Source organism: Monoraphidium neglectum, assembly GCF_000611645.1.
Source record: "Monoraphidium neglectum strain SAG 48.87 unplaced genomic scaffold scaffold01047, whole genome shotgun sequence".
NCBI classification, from domain to species: domain Eukaryota; kingdom Viridiplantae; phylum Chlorophyta; class Chlorophyceae; order Sphaeropleales; family Selenastraceae; genus Monoraphidium; species Monoraphidium neglectum.
The window spans coordinates 1-13072 of record NW_014012581.1 but is presented as its reverse complement, the minus strand read 5'-3'; the positions used below and the strand labels follow the sequence as shown (position 1 = coordinate 13072).

Here is a 13072-nt window from a genome sequence, read left to right as displayed (position 1 = left end):
GGGGGGGGGGGGTGGCCTGAGGGGCGGTGTTGTGCACGCTGCTGTCAAAAGGACCAAAGCGGTGCGGCGGATCCTACGTCAGCCATCAGGGCGCCCTGAATCTGCGCAGCAGCGCGCGCTCACGTAGTTGCCGGCGGCGAAGACGGACACAAACTCTGGGTGCTCATACAGCCAGCGGTCGAGGGTGGCGGCCGAGTAGTCATACACTGGGGTGCGGATGGGTGCGGGTTAGGGCGGTGGACAGGCAGGGTTTAGCCGAGGAAGAGGCCAGCAAACATGTGATCGTGTAGCCATCGGCTCCGCCAAAGTGGCCACTTGCCATCTTGGTTTGAGGCTGAAGCCCAGCTGCCGTATGTCAGTCTGAACGACCAGCCCCAAATGCACAAGCCAAGCCTGGACCACGGGATGCACAGCAAATCGAGGTATGTGTTCTGCTGGAATCACGGCCCCCAGAGGTGCATCCGCGATGCAAACAGCCCCAGAAACGTTCATTACGCAACGTGCTTGATGATGTCAGCAGCTCACCGATGACGTCAGAACCCCAAGAGTCCGAATGGATGCGAGCCCCCGCGTCGTACGCGGGCTGGAAGTAGCCGTTGTCCAGATCGTCGGGTGCCGTCACATAGCCCTTCACTCGATGGCAGCAGAGGGTGTGTATGCGTGTTTGTGTATGTGTGTGCAGTGTGTGTGAGCGTGCGTGTGTGGTTATGCGCGTGTGCCTGTGTGTGTGTGTGTGTGTGTGTGTGTGTAGGCGTGTGCGTGTGTGCGCGCGTGCTTGCATTTGCATGCTGCGTATGCGCCAGCGTTCAACTGTGCATTGTGGGTGACCATGTTTTGCAAACCAAGTGTGCAACGGCACAGCACCAGCCGCGACTGCAAGCCAGGCTGTCCACATCCACATGCAAGCAAGGCACACACGAGGCCGGGCAACATACGTACCTGCTTGCCGCTCGAAAGGTCGCGGATAGCCAGGCGTGCCTCCGGCGCCATGCCTGTGGCGTAATCAAGCTTGCCGTCGGCGTCATACCTGGCAGCGCAGATTAGAAAGGGCGCGGGCGGGCAGCGCAGGGCGGACGTCGGCGGGTCAGGGGGGGCAATTCTAGGTTCGGAAGGGGCACAACCTCCCAGCCGACAGGTTGACGCAAGCGCGGCGTCCGAATGGTTTTTGGCTGCGGAGCGTGCTGCAGGCGACAGCCGGCCGCTGTGGGGTTTGGCCCACCTGGAGCCGGCGATGGTGCCGGCCGTGTGGGTGCCGTGGCCGACGGCGTCGACGGTGTCGGTGTTGGCTGTGCCATAATACAGCGCCACCTTGCGGTGCTCGTCGCTGCGGAACATGGCGCCGCCGGCCGCGTTTGTCTTGATGTTGGGCGCAAAGGGCACCTGGGAGGGGCGGTTGAGGGGCCAAAAGCGGATAGATTGGCAGCTGGAGGGGGGGGGGCGATTGCGCCAAAGAGAGGGAGGCGTGCGGATCGAAGCGTCCGCTCAAGTTGCGCCGGTGCCCTGGGCGCCCGCGTGTCCTGCGCCTCGTTTTCAGCGCAACGCGGCCGTGGAGCCCCTGACACGGCGCCGCTTGTGATGACGCGGCACGCCCGCCTGATACCCCCGCGACGCAGCACCGTCGAAAATGGCCCACCTTTGGGTCGAAAAAGAAGCAGGAGTCCATGTCGACGCCGCTGTCGCCCACGCCCACGACCTGCCCCTGCCCCTTGAGCCCTGCCGCCCACAGCGGGTGCATCCCCGGGTCGACCGCCTCCTGGAAGCGCTGCAGGCGCGCCGCCGCCGGGGACCCCTGGGCGACCGCGCTGGCCGCGAGGTTGCGCCAGGCGGGGGCCATCTTGGGGGTCAGCCAGTGGACCGACGGCTGGCGGGAGAGCCACTGCAGGGTCGGGGCGACGTGCTACAAGGGAAGGGCGTGGGGCAGGAGGCAGGCGAGGCAGCGGGTTGGGAGGGGTGTGTGCACGAAATTTGGCCGCAAATGTGGGTGATGAACCGAGTGGCGAGTGCCACAGCCATGTCGAACACTCTCCTGCCGGACACTCTCATGCAAACCAAAGCAGAGCGCTTTGCTAGGGGTGCGGCAGCGTGATGCGCGGGCGCCCTAAAACAAAAGCCAGTCCATGCGTGCGCCGGCGCTGCCCACCTCCAAGCAGACCAGCACATCCAGAGTGTATGCCCCGCTCGACACCACGGGAGCGCATCCGTCCGCAGCGTCGGCCGCCGCCGAAGCGTTCGCAGCCGCTGCCCAGCCGAGGCTGCTGTGCCCGGCGCCGCCGGCGAGCGGCAAGCTCCCGATTTGGGACGTTCCCACGGGGCCTGGCGCGTCCCCGTACCCCTCACTCGCCGCCGCCTCGCCAGCCTCTCGCCGCCGCTGCCTTGAGTCAGGGTTCTCCTGCCGCGAGGCGGCGGCGATCACCTTGCGCAGCGTGTGTGCGTATTCTGCGGCCAGCTCCGCCCCGGGGCTCAGGTCTCCCGTGTGGGCAAAGCCGAGGCGTTGCGCGTCGGCGTGGGTGGGGCGCGGGAACCATACGCGGACGTGGACGCGGGGCTGCCGGCCTGCACGCGTTGGCCAAGTGGTGGTGGTGGCGAAGGGGTGAGCGTGCGTGTGTGTGAGTGGATGTGCGTGGGCGGGGTCACACCAGCGGGGTCATATGAGCTTGCACGTTGTTCAAAATTGGGCAATAATCCGCTGGAAACATCAGACTGAGCATGGTGAGGGTGCAGGGCAGCACTGACAATGATTAGGCAGCCAACAGCTGATCGCACGTGCATAACAACGTGACTGCACGACACCCCCTTGACGCCGGCCCCAAGCTGCCAGCACATCAGCCCTGCATTGCGCGATTCACAAACGCACTGCAAACAACGCTCACCCTCGTCCGCCTCGACGCTCAGCGCGCCGATGTGGTGCGTGACGTTGACGCCCCGCTTCCGGAGCAGTGCGGACACGGCGGCGCCGCCCAGCAGCGCGGCCCTGGCGCTGTCGTCGCCCACCAGCTGCTGGACCGCGGCCCACTCTGGGGACACCTTGTCCTGCGCTGCTATTGGGACCTGTGGTGTTGGGTGGGGTTGGGTCCGCATGTGTTGGTGGGGGAGGTGACACGCAGCAGGAGCCGAGGCAAGCAGACTGAGTGAGGCCGCGTTGGGGTCAGCGGGCGGCATGGAACGGCTGGAGGCTGCAAGGGCCGCGGGCGGCGCAGCACGGCACGGCAGGAAGCCGCCCGACAGCCAGCCGGGGCGCGCCGCTCACCAGCCGGGAGGCCCCAGCTTTGAGGCGCGCGCGCGCGGCGTCGGCCGCGTCGGCGGGCAGCAGCACGTGCCACGAGTTGTCTGGCACAAAGCCGGCGACCAGCCCGCGGTGCTCCTCAAGCTGAGACAGCATCTCATGTTCCTCCTCAGTGGTGCTGCCTACCAAGAATTTGAAAGGGGAAGGGGGATGGAGTGGAAGTTGGATGGACGGCCGTATGTGCGGGGCAGGAGCGCGCAATGCAGTGGGTACAGGGACAGCCACGGGCTGGTTTGCAAGTGGGCAGGGCGCCCGAGGTGTCAGGTCTTTGTGACAATTATCACCAGAACAAGGCGCTGGTGGTTCACCTCGAGGCGGCGGAATGGAGCTTGAAACATGCAAAACAGCGCACGCATGCGCTCGTCCAACACCGCCGCTGGGAATCCGCAGAACGCCCGCCCACCCGGCGCCAGCTGCAAGTAGTACTGCTCGTAAGAATGCAGGGGCCAGGCGGCCGCAGGGGCAGCAGCCTCCAGATCCACCCACGGGTCGAGATCACGCCACTGCGCGTCCAGCTCCACGAGAGAGCGGCGCTCGTGCGCGCTGCTGCGGCGGTACAGGATGTGCGCGAGGAGGGGTCGGGGAATGGTACCTCGAGTTCGGACATTTGCAGCCTTGCCGATCGCGGCTGCTGCGGAGCGGATGGGAAGGAGCTGGGGAGATGCTGTTGCTCGCGTGCAGGGCGAGAACAAACTCGGCTGCAAGAGCTTTTCGCCGCATGCCTGGTCTCACCCGTGCGCTTGCCTAGTTGTGACGATATCGCCTGTGCGAAGGCGCGTAGACCACTCCAGTTGCGGTGCGGCGGAGCTGGGGCCGGAGCTGCTTTCACTTGATGCAGCGTCACCATGGACGCTGCACGCCATGACCACCAGCATCATCAGCATCAGTCCAGCGCCATCCAAGTTTCTAATACCAGCTGCTTTTATTTTGTGGGCCTCAGAGGCACCCACGAGGCGCGGGCTGGCCATCACTATTATCTTGTACTGTCGTCGAGCATCACTGGGCCGTCTGAACGCCTTCAAAACAATTTTGCTTTTACTGGTAGGCTTGTAAGGCCACCAAGGATCGATCAGTTCTGCTCTGCCCCTGGCCGCGACACACTCAGAAAGACAGAATTCAACTCTTTCAATATGTGTGGCCTTGCATAGTGTGCTTAGTACTGCTGTGATGTTGCATGACCGATCTCCATGGTGTTGTCATACAGACTGTTCGTTGGCTGGTGCTCCTCGTTCCGCTCTCTTCCATGCAGCTGCTTGCTGCGCTGTAAACGCCCAAGTGGGAAGCAGTGGGCAGCAGACATCACCATAACGCAGGATTGGTCCGAACTGAATTATGGTACGCCAACACACATCCAGGCGCCAAAATCAAAAACACTGCAAAGCGGTGCATGCGGGCTCTCGGGGATGCTGACTGTGCATCATAGTCCGCGTCTGGGCACAAGGGTGCACACAACATGTAAGCTGGGGGACCTGTGGTGCAATTTCAGGCTGCCTTGCACCCTCACCGTCCACGTCGAAATGTTTTGGGGGTTACCCCATGCGGCCGGTGCTTTGCCTGTCGTGTCATGCCTCACAGCGGGCTGGTGACCTGTCGGGCTTTTTTGGGGTCCCTCTGCAATGGCTGTTAGCCTGCATACACTCTACATGCGCTGCTGATTGTGGTCCCCAGGGCCTGGGGGTAATTGGTTTGGGGCACAGCTGGCGCAACCGGGGTCTCGGCTGCTTCTGCTGCTTCTTGCCCCGATCTCGCAGGTGTGAGCTCGCACGGGACCCCAAAAAGTTTAGGTGCCGCTACTTCGTCGCATGGTGTCTGTAGTCAGCCAGCGATCATCATCACCCAGTTGGTGGTGAAATCTAGGGTATATTAGCTCTTTGTAAGCTTTGTGTATCTACATGCCTCAGCTTACCTTGCTATCCAGTTTATGCCACACTTAAAAAGACTGCTGTTTAGCCCATGTCGACGCCACCCAAAGCCGACGGCTGCCACCACCTCAGCACACTCAACACGCTGCCGCTGCCACGCAAGCCGGCTGGCCAGCCCACCAGTAAATCAAAGATACCTCAACTGCCTTGGATTCCTAGACGGCCGTCACGGTCTCACCGCGGGCGCATGGCAAGTGTCTGGCAAGCAACATAGTGGTCAAAGCAAGGGGGGGGATGTCTGCCCTCACCTGTTGAGCCGGGACTCGTCTCCATAATCACTTCATGAGCGTGACAGCGAGTCGACCAGAGTGGCAGAGGGCGTGAGCTTGAGTAGTAAATGGCCAAAAAAGCGACCTTTCTAGTTCTCGTCACATGTCCCGCCCTGCTTCTGCACGCACCACGCTGCAAGCGGTTGCGACCGCCAACTGCCGCTGTCGCCCACCAGAGGCTGCCTAAACTGCTGAGATCCATGTCCCAGGGATTTCGCGCGTCCCGGTGAGCAATTTTCATGCTCCACCATCGTGTCACTGGCAACTTGGCTGCTGCGAAGCGGCGAAGATCAGTCACCGCGCGGGCTCCACGCACAATCCGTCGTGTACCTGCACACCCTGTTCGTGGCACTCATCACAATACTTGGTTTGTTTCGCCAAGGTCGCCAGCGCAGCGCGGGATGATCGCACGAGTCCTTTGCCTGGCCCTGGCCGCGGCGCTGATCCTCAGCGCTGCCAGCCCATGTGTTGCCGAGGCTGACAGCGAAGGGGTAAGAGCTGTTGACGAGCGACGCCCTGCACTGCATGCGTTGCTGTGCACTGCTCCCGTGCGGATGGCGCTGGTGCGCCCTGCATGCAGCAAATGCCCAAGTCCACCAGCGACCACTCTTTGCAGGAGGTTGCAGAGCTGAAGACGCAGCTCAAGGCTGCACAGGCTGAGGCCGCCGAACTGCAGAAACGGCTGTCCGCCCTGCAGGATGAGCAGGTGGGAAAAACACAACCTGCGCCGGCAAGCGCAACTTGACCCCGCCAGCCTCATCAGCCGACCTTCACACCCCGTCAAGGAGCTGCCAAGCCCGCGTGTCTTGATGGAGCCTCGTCGCGCCACACTCACATGGGCTTCATGCGCGTTAACACTGCATGACAGGCCAAAATCAGCACGCAGCTGGCGACGTGCAATGGCAAGCTGAGCGAGGCGGTACAGGCCGAGGTAGGCTCGGGCGGCCCCACAACTTGCTGAGGCTGTGTGTCAGCTGTGCAAGCATAGATGAACCTGTGCATGAACAGCCAGACCTTCCTGCGCTGCAGCTGGCCATGATTTGTGTTTGAAACCGCAAGTCTGCACGTCTGCCATGCCGTTTGCCGTCGAGCCCTGGACCCTGATCAACCACCTGCCACGCAGACTGCGTTGACGAGCTGCAAGGCCGAGCACGGCAGCGCCACGGCTGAGGCGGTGCGCACTCGCCTGTGCATGGATTCTCCCATGTTGTCGCAGTGCTCACCCCTGTGGCATCTGTCCCTACGGTAGTCGGCAATTTCTGCCCGAATGCGTTTTGCTCCCAAACCGCTTTGCTTGAGCGCGCTGCGCCAACCATGATGCCGCCCGCAGGGCAAGCTCCAGGCCGCGGTGGACAAGCTCAAGGCGGACCTGGCCGCCAAGGAGAAAGAGGCTACCGCAGCCCGCGAGGAGGCGCAGGCCGGCTCGTCGTGCAAGATCACCCTGAGCAAGGTGCGCGCATACGGAAGCCCTGCAGGGGCGTGCCTGCGGAGCAATTCCCACGCGCTCGAGGGCGAGGAGGTGGCGATGAGGGCCCGGGAATTTGTTGTTGTGGAGCCAACTTGCTGATACGTGCGGCTCGTCACCGGCCCTCTTGTTAAGGTGCATACCTCCTGCACCTCACCCTGTCTGGTAGAGGTACAGGAGACCAGTGTTCATACCCATCAACACTAAGTGATGCCTCTTCCCAGTGCAACCTCCAACCTCGAAATTCTTACCAATCCTGCATTGCACCCTCCGTGGCACTCTCAGTATGACAAGGATCTGGCAGCCCTCAAGGCGTCCCTGGCCGGGGCAGAAGCGGCCCTCAAGGAAGCCGAGGAGGCGATCGTCCCGCCCGGCCTCGTGCGCCTGGCGCGCAGCGCCAGCGGCCACCTCAACGCGCAGTGGGCGGAGCTGCAGTCCAACCCCACGTTTGGCGCGGCCGCGGTGAAGGCGAGCGAGGTCGCCGGCCAGGTGGCGGCGCAGGCGAGCGAGATCACGTCCAAGGTTGCGGAGCAGGTCGGGCCGTATGCGTCCGAGGCGTACACCCGCGCGTCCAGCCTCGCGCGGTCGGCGAGCATCAGGGCTGTCCAGGTGCAGGAGGAGCTGGCGGGCGTGGTGGAGACGCACATGCGGGCGGTGCCGGCGCTTGCGCCCTACGTCGACCCCGTAATCATCCAGGCCGTGGTGTACGCACTCATAGGCCTGCCGCTGCTGGTGCTGCTGCCGCTGCTGGCCGCGCTGCTCGGGCGGGCGGGCGGCGGCGCGGGCGGCAAGGCTGCGGGCGGCAAGAAGGGCTCCGGCGGTGGCGTGAAGAGGGGCGCGGCGGCGGGCAAGCCCGTTGTCAGGGCGGGCGCCGGCAAGCGCGTCTAGCGGGGCTGCGAGGATGGTGTGATGGCCGGATGTAGTATGGAACTTATGGCCACGCACGTACGCATCCCGCATGTGCTTCTAGATACAAGCGGCGAGGCCCTGCGAGACTCGTGCTCGATTGGACCCTGCGCGCCTGGTGTCCCAGCTGTACTTCTGGCCTGGCTGGAAGAGTTCCCGCACTCGGGTGTGGTTGAGCAGCGCGCGTGCTAAACAGTGTTCGGGTTGAGTAGTCTATCGAATACTACCTCTTGACCCACAATGCACAGCACTGTGCATGCCGCGAGAGGAGCGCCTGTTGTGTTTGCGTAGGCACAGCCTTGACGTTGCGAACGCAAGGGGGGAGCACTGCAGTCAATTCAACATTCATCGCAGCATCCCTCCTCGGCCTCCTCAGATATCGTCTCGGCCAGCACCGTTGTGTTGCGCTAGAGTCTTGTAAGACTGTCTGTCCAGTGATGGGGATCAGGTGGCAGTCTGGTGTGATGTTGAGGATGCATGCCTGGGTGTTGCTGCCCACACCGCATGGACGGGCCAAATGCGATCGCCTGCCCGGGTCCATGCCGTGCTTCGAACGGCCTCATATAATCATTCATAGATGTGCGCAACATTGTGCCAGGAGCTGACGGCTCGAACGCGTGTAGTTGCAGAGGTTTCCAGAGTCTGGTCACCAGCAGCTTCGCTAAAAAAGCTCGAGTGCGCCAGCCATTTGGCTCCTGTCTTCCCTGCTTCGTCCTTTTCACGTTGTCCTCTGCGTCCTTTATCCCGTGCCCCTCGTTGCGCACGCCAGCAGCGATGCAGACCGCGATGCAGAGGTGAGACTGAGGCGGCTTGCACGTGATTTCTCATGCATATGCGACATAATTGATGTGACGATATCGCTTGTTCGCGCTCCGTCGAACGCCGCCAGCACACTCACATGGAACGCCGTGTGCCGACGCAGGCTGAACGCGGGCAAGCCCCTGGCGGGCGCCCGCATGGTTGGAAAGAGCAGGTGCGTTCAATATTCATGCGAGCAGCGCGGTGGTGCATGAGCCCTTTTGGCGGACGCCATTGGCATTCGATCTCTCTCGATGCCCTCCCTCCACACTGCCCCAATGGCAGCCAGGCACTGCTCACAATGGCTTTGAGCCAATGTTTGGATGTATACAGCGTCGCAGGGCCTGGCATATGCGCCCTTGCCAACTCGCCGCTGCACCGCCGCCTGCCGCCGCACTCGCTGCTGCACGGCGCACACCCACGTGTACAATCGACGCAGGCGCATGCAGGTGGTGCGCGCCGCCAAGGAGCTGCACTTCAACAAGAACATGGAGGCGCTGAAGAAGATGCAGGCTGGTGCCGACAAGCTGGCGACTGTGGTTGGCGTTACCCTGGGTCCCAAGGTGTGCAACGGCGACGATAGGATTGACAAGGGCGGGGCGCCAGGCTGCTGTGCTAGCTAAGCCACAGCCGCGGATACTGCTGCAGCGGCGGAGTTGCAGGTGCCTGGAGAGGAGTGCCAGGCGAAGCAAGCACAGCACCGCTTCGGCTTGCAACAGTGAACCTGGGTTCACACCTGGCGGAGCAGTCCAGGGAACCGAGCCGGCCAGCTGCCGCCATCACCACCCGTTCGCGAGCAGCCACATTGGAAGATCTTGGCAGCTCCCTTACAACGCCACCTAGCGTTCACCAATGCGAGCTCCCTGTGCCTGCCGCTTGGGCTCGCGGGCAACCCTTGCGCGGCCGACGCACGGCGACCCCCGGAAGCTTCTCGCGCGCCTGCCTCACGGGCGCGACGGCCCCCATCCCGGCGCCACCCTTGCCCCTCTCAGGGCCGCAATGTGGTGCTTGAGTCCAAGTACGGCTCCCCCAAGATCGTGAACGACGGTGTCACCATCGCCCGTGAGGTGCGCTCGCGCCTGGCCGCCATCCCTCGGCGGCGCATCGGCGGCGGCAGCGGCGTCCAACCGACGGCGGGCCCCGCCGTCGGTTGGAGGAACGGCTGCGCCCTTTCTCTTCCCCTCGGTCCCATCGCGCTCACTTTCAGTCCGGGCTGCGCCGCTGTTGCTCCTGGCCCCACGATTGGTACCAGCGGGCGTGGCAGGCCCGCGTGGTCGGGACACCGTCGAACGCGGAAAGGGACTCCTTAGCCAACCCGCGTGTCGCTGCCCGCCAACCCCGCCCCCCACTCACAGGTCGAGCTGGAGGACCCCGTCGAGAACATCGGCGCCAAGCTCGTCCGCCAGGCCGCCGCGCGCACCAACGACACGGCCGGCGACGGCACCACCACCGCCACTATCATGTCTGCGGCCTTCATTAGCGAGGGCATGAAGATCGTGGCGGCGGGCACCAACCCCGTCCAGCTGACGCGCGGCATGGTGAGGGCGGCGGCAGTAGCCGCGACGGCATCGGCCGTGGCTGGAGGGAAGCGGGCGCATCGGGCGGCGAAGGCGGCGGCGGCCGGGCCCTGGGGCTGCCGCGTTGGTGCTGTTGGCGTATTCTGGCAGGGCAGCTGCCGAGTGCGTCGGCCGCGGCGGGGAGGCGCACCGCGCCCCGGCAGCCTGCCTTTTAACCCATCACATGCCGCTGCCCCTCGTGCTCTCCGACGCACCCTTGTATCTCATCCGCAGGACAAGACCGTGGCCGGCCTGGTGAAAGAGCTGGCCAAGCTGTCCACTGAGGTGGCCTCTGACAAGGACCTCGCCAACGTGGCCTCGGTGTCGGGTGCGCGGGGCTGGGACTGTGGTGTTGCTGGCAGCTGCTGGGGCCGGCCTCGCGCCGTGGGATGGGGCCCGGGTTCGGCCGCGTAGGACTCAGCGGGCGGGCATCCAAGCAAGTGACGCGGGTCGCTTTCCGAGGCGCCTCAGGGTCAGCCAGCAGTGGAGGCCGCCTGCGCTCCCTTTGCTGACGGCGCGTCTTTGGCCCCCGCACTGAAATGTCAACCCTGCAGCCGGCGGCAACCCCGAGATCGGGCAGCTGATTGCCGACGCTATGGCCAAGGTCGGGCGCCAGGGCGTGGTGACCATGGAGGAGTCTAAGACGGCTGAGGACAGCCTCGTGTTCGTGGAGGGCATGCAGGTGCGGGCGTGAGCGCGCGCGCGTGTGTGTGTTTGTGTGTGTGTGTGTGCTTGCATGAGAGAGAGAGTGAGTGTGAGTGTGTGCATGAGTGATAATGAGAGAGGGAGAGTGTGTGTATTTGTGTGTGAATGTTTGCGTGCACGCACAGGTGTGAACGTGGGTTGGGGGGGGGGGGTTGGGAGGTCAAGGAATGACTAGGTGGGGGTCTGGTTGCTGGATGAAAATGGGGTTGAGATGTTTGACGCGTGGATGTGATTCGCGGTATGGGTGCAAGCGGGTGCATCTGTGTGTGCCCGGGTGGGGGTGGGGGGTAGTCAAGGGGGCCTGCCTTCCCCTGCGACACAGGCAAGTTGGTGTGTTGAAGGCTTGCATCAAAATAGTCGCGTGACCGTCTGGATCACGCCCGACATAGGCCTGCTGCGCCCCTCTCCTCCCCTCACACGCGCATGCTTGCACGCGCTGCCGACCCGCGCGCACGCACCGCCTCTTAATGCAAACGAACGACCCCACCCGCCGCCCGCCCCCCGCAGTTTGACCGCGGCTACTACAGCCCCTACTTTGTGACCGACCCCGAGCGCATGGTGGCGGAGTACGAGAACTGCAAGGTGCTGCTGGTTGACAAGAAGATCTCCACCGCGCGCGACATCATCAGTGAGCAACCACGGGGGAGGGCATTTGAGGGGACATACTGCCAAGGGGGATGTCTAGCAGCTACCCAGCAGCTGCCCGGGCCCCGCTGGCGACGCACAGTGGGGGGGCCCCCGCGGCTGCCGCGCACGCCTGCGCGTGATCGTGCGTGCGAGCGTGTTGGCGTGTGTGCGCGCCCTACCACAAGGGTGCCTTTGGAGCCCCCATCGAACGTGTGCCGGTTGCTTTCAACATGGTGTCGGCGCTGGTGCCTGCGCCCCGTCCTCATACAAACCCCCCTCCTCCCCACCCCCCCCCCCAAAATGCGTCCGCCCTCAGGCCAGCTGGAGGCCGCCATCCGCGGCAACTACCCTCTGCTGCTGATGGCCGAGGACATTGAGCAGGAGGCCCTGGCCACCCTGGTGGTCAACAAGCTGAGGGGCACCCTGAAGGTGGGCCCGCGGCGGCGGAACGGCGGCGGGAGGGAGGGGTGGCGGTGCATGGCGGGCATGGCAGAGTTGTGTGACCGGGCGCACAAACAATCCTATTTGTTTGCTCCTTTTGCGGATCATCAGCTGCGGACGACACAGCGCACGCGTGCGCGCCGTGCGCGCGCACACACACACACACACACACACACACACACACACTCACAAAACCACAAACCACCCCACCCCTCCAGGTTGTGGCCGTGAAGGCCCCCGGGTTTGGTGAGCGCAAGACGTCCTACCTGGAGGACATTGCCATCCTCACCGGCGGCCAGCTGATCAAGGAGGAGCTGGGCATCACGCTGGACAAGGCAGGGGAGGAGGTGCTGGGCACGGCGGCTAAGGTCGTCATCGGCAAGGTGCGGGGCGGGGGCGGCGACGACGTGTGCGCGCGCATGTGTGTGCGTGTGTGTGTGTGTTTTGGAAGTGTGTGTCAGAGCGTGTGTGCCTCTTGTTTTGGTATGGCCGCGTGGCGAGGAAAACCTACTTGGTGGATGGGGCTGTGGCGGCGCGTGCTGCTCACGTCCAGATATCATGCCCGGAGACCGGCCTCGCGTTGCTGTCGTGCAGCCGCCCGCCAGCCGCTCATCCGACGTGCACGTCACCGCCATCCCCCGCGGCCCCCGCAGGAGTCGTGCACCATCGTGGGCGACGGCAGCACCCAGGCGGAGGTGTCCGCGCGCGTGAAGCAGATCCGCAACCTGGCGGAGGCGACCGAGCAGGACTACGAGCGCGAGAAGCTCAACGAGCGCATCGCGCGCCTCAGCGGCGGCGTGGCCATCATCCAGGTGCGTGCAGTCTGGCGGGGCCCCACGTGTCTTGATTCGACATGGCCCTCACATTTGCCGCGCGGCGAGTGTGTGGCCGCATGGTCGCGCGCCGGCGCGTGGACGCGGCGCGGGTCAAATGCTTGATACCACAAGCTGGCGCAGCGGGCAAAGGCCGAGCCTTCGCGCGCTGCATACGCGCGAAGCTTGTGTGAGCGCTGCGCCGCTCGGCGCACTGCCTCATTGACGCGCCCCCTCTGTGTCTTGTTCTCAACCCCTCCCTCCCCCCTCCCTCGGCCCCATCTCACC

The 13072-nt window shown here is 64.1% G+C and overlaps 3 protein-coding genes across 3 annotated transcripts in view; 2 read left to right on the top strand and 1 right to left on the bottom strand.

Moving 5' to 3' along the window:
- MNEG_6453 (Prestalk-specific protein tagB) overlaps positions 1-3379 on the bottom strand; it is a gene marked incomplete at both ends in the record, with an annotated part of 8679 nt that extends 5300 nt beyond the window's left edge. The window contains 8 exons of the mRNA XM_014045075.1: positions 124-206; positions 526-628; positions 940-1027; positions 1220-1380; positions 1634-1876; positions 2414-2553; positions 2871-3048; positions 3248-3379. Coding sequence (XP_013900529.1) covers positions 124-206; positions 526-628; positions 940-1027; positions 1220-1380; positions 1634-1876; positions 2414-2553; positions 2871-3048; positions 3248-3379 — 1128 coding nt within the window. The remainder of the gene's footprint in view (positions 1-123; positions 207-525; positions 629-939; positions 1028-1219; positions 1381-1633; positions 1877-2413; positions 2554-2870; positions 3049-3247) is intronic.
- Positions 3380-6048: 2669 nt separating this feature from the next.
- On the top strand, positions 6049-7827 carry MNEG_6452 (hypothetical protein; the record flags this gene model as incomplete). The annotated part of the gene is made up of 5 exons (XM_014045074.1): positions 6049-6180; positions 6343-6405; positions 6598-6648; positions 6805-6924; positions 7225-7827. The coding sequence occupies 5 exons, from the start codon at positions 6049-6051 to the stop codon at positions 7825-7827; spliced, it is 969 nt and encodes a 322-aa protein (XP_013900528.1).
- A 792-nt stretch (positions 7828-8619) lies between these two features.
- Positions 8620-12978, top strand: MNEG_6451 (RuBisCO large subunit-binding protein subunit beta; the record flags this gene model as incomplete). The annotated part of the gene is made up of 12 exons (XM_014045073.1): positions 8620-8639; positions 8768-8818; positions 9083-9206; positions 9636-9710; positions 9999-10181; positions 10434-10527; positions 10754-10881; positions 11412-11532; positions 11848-11960; positions 12191-12355; positions 12626-12784; positions 12970-12978. The coding sequence occupies 12 exons, from the start codon at positions 8620-8622 to the stop codon at positions 12976-12978; spliced, it is 1242 nt and encodes a 413-aa protein (XP_013900527.1).
- Between the last annotated feature and the right edge of the window lie 94 nt (positions 12979-13072).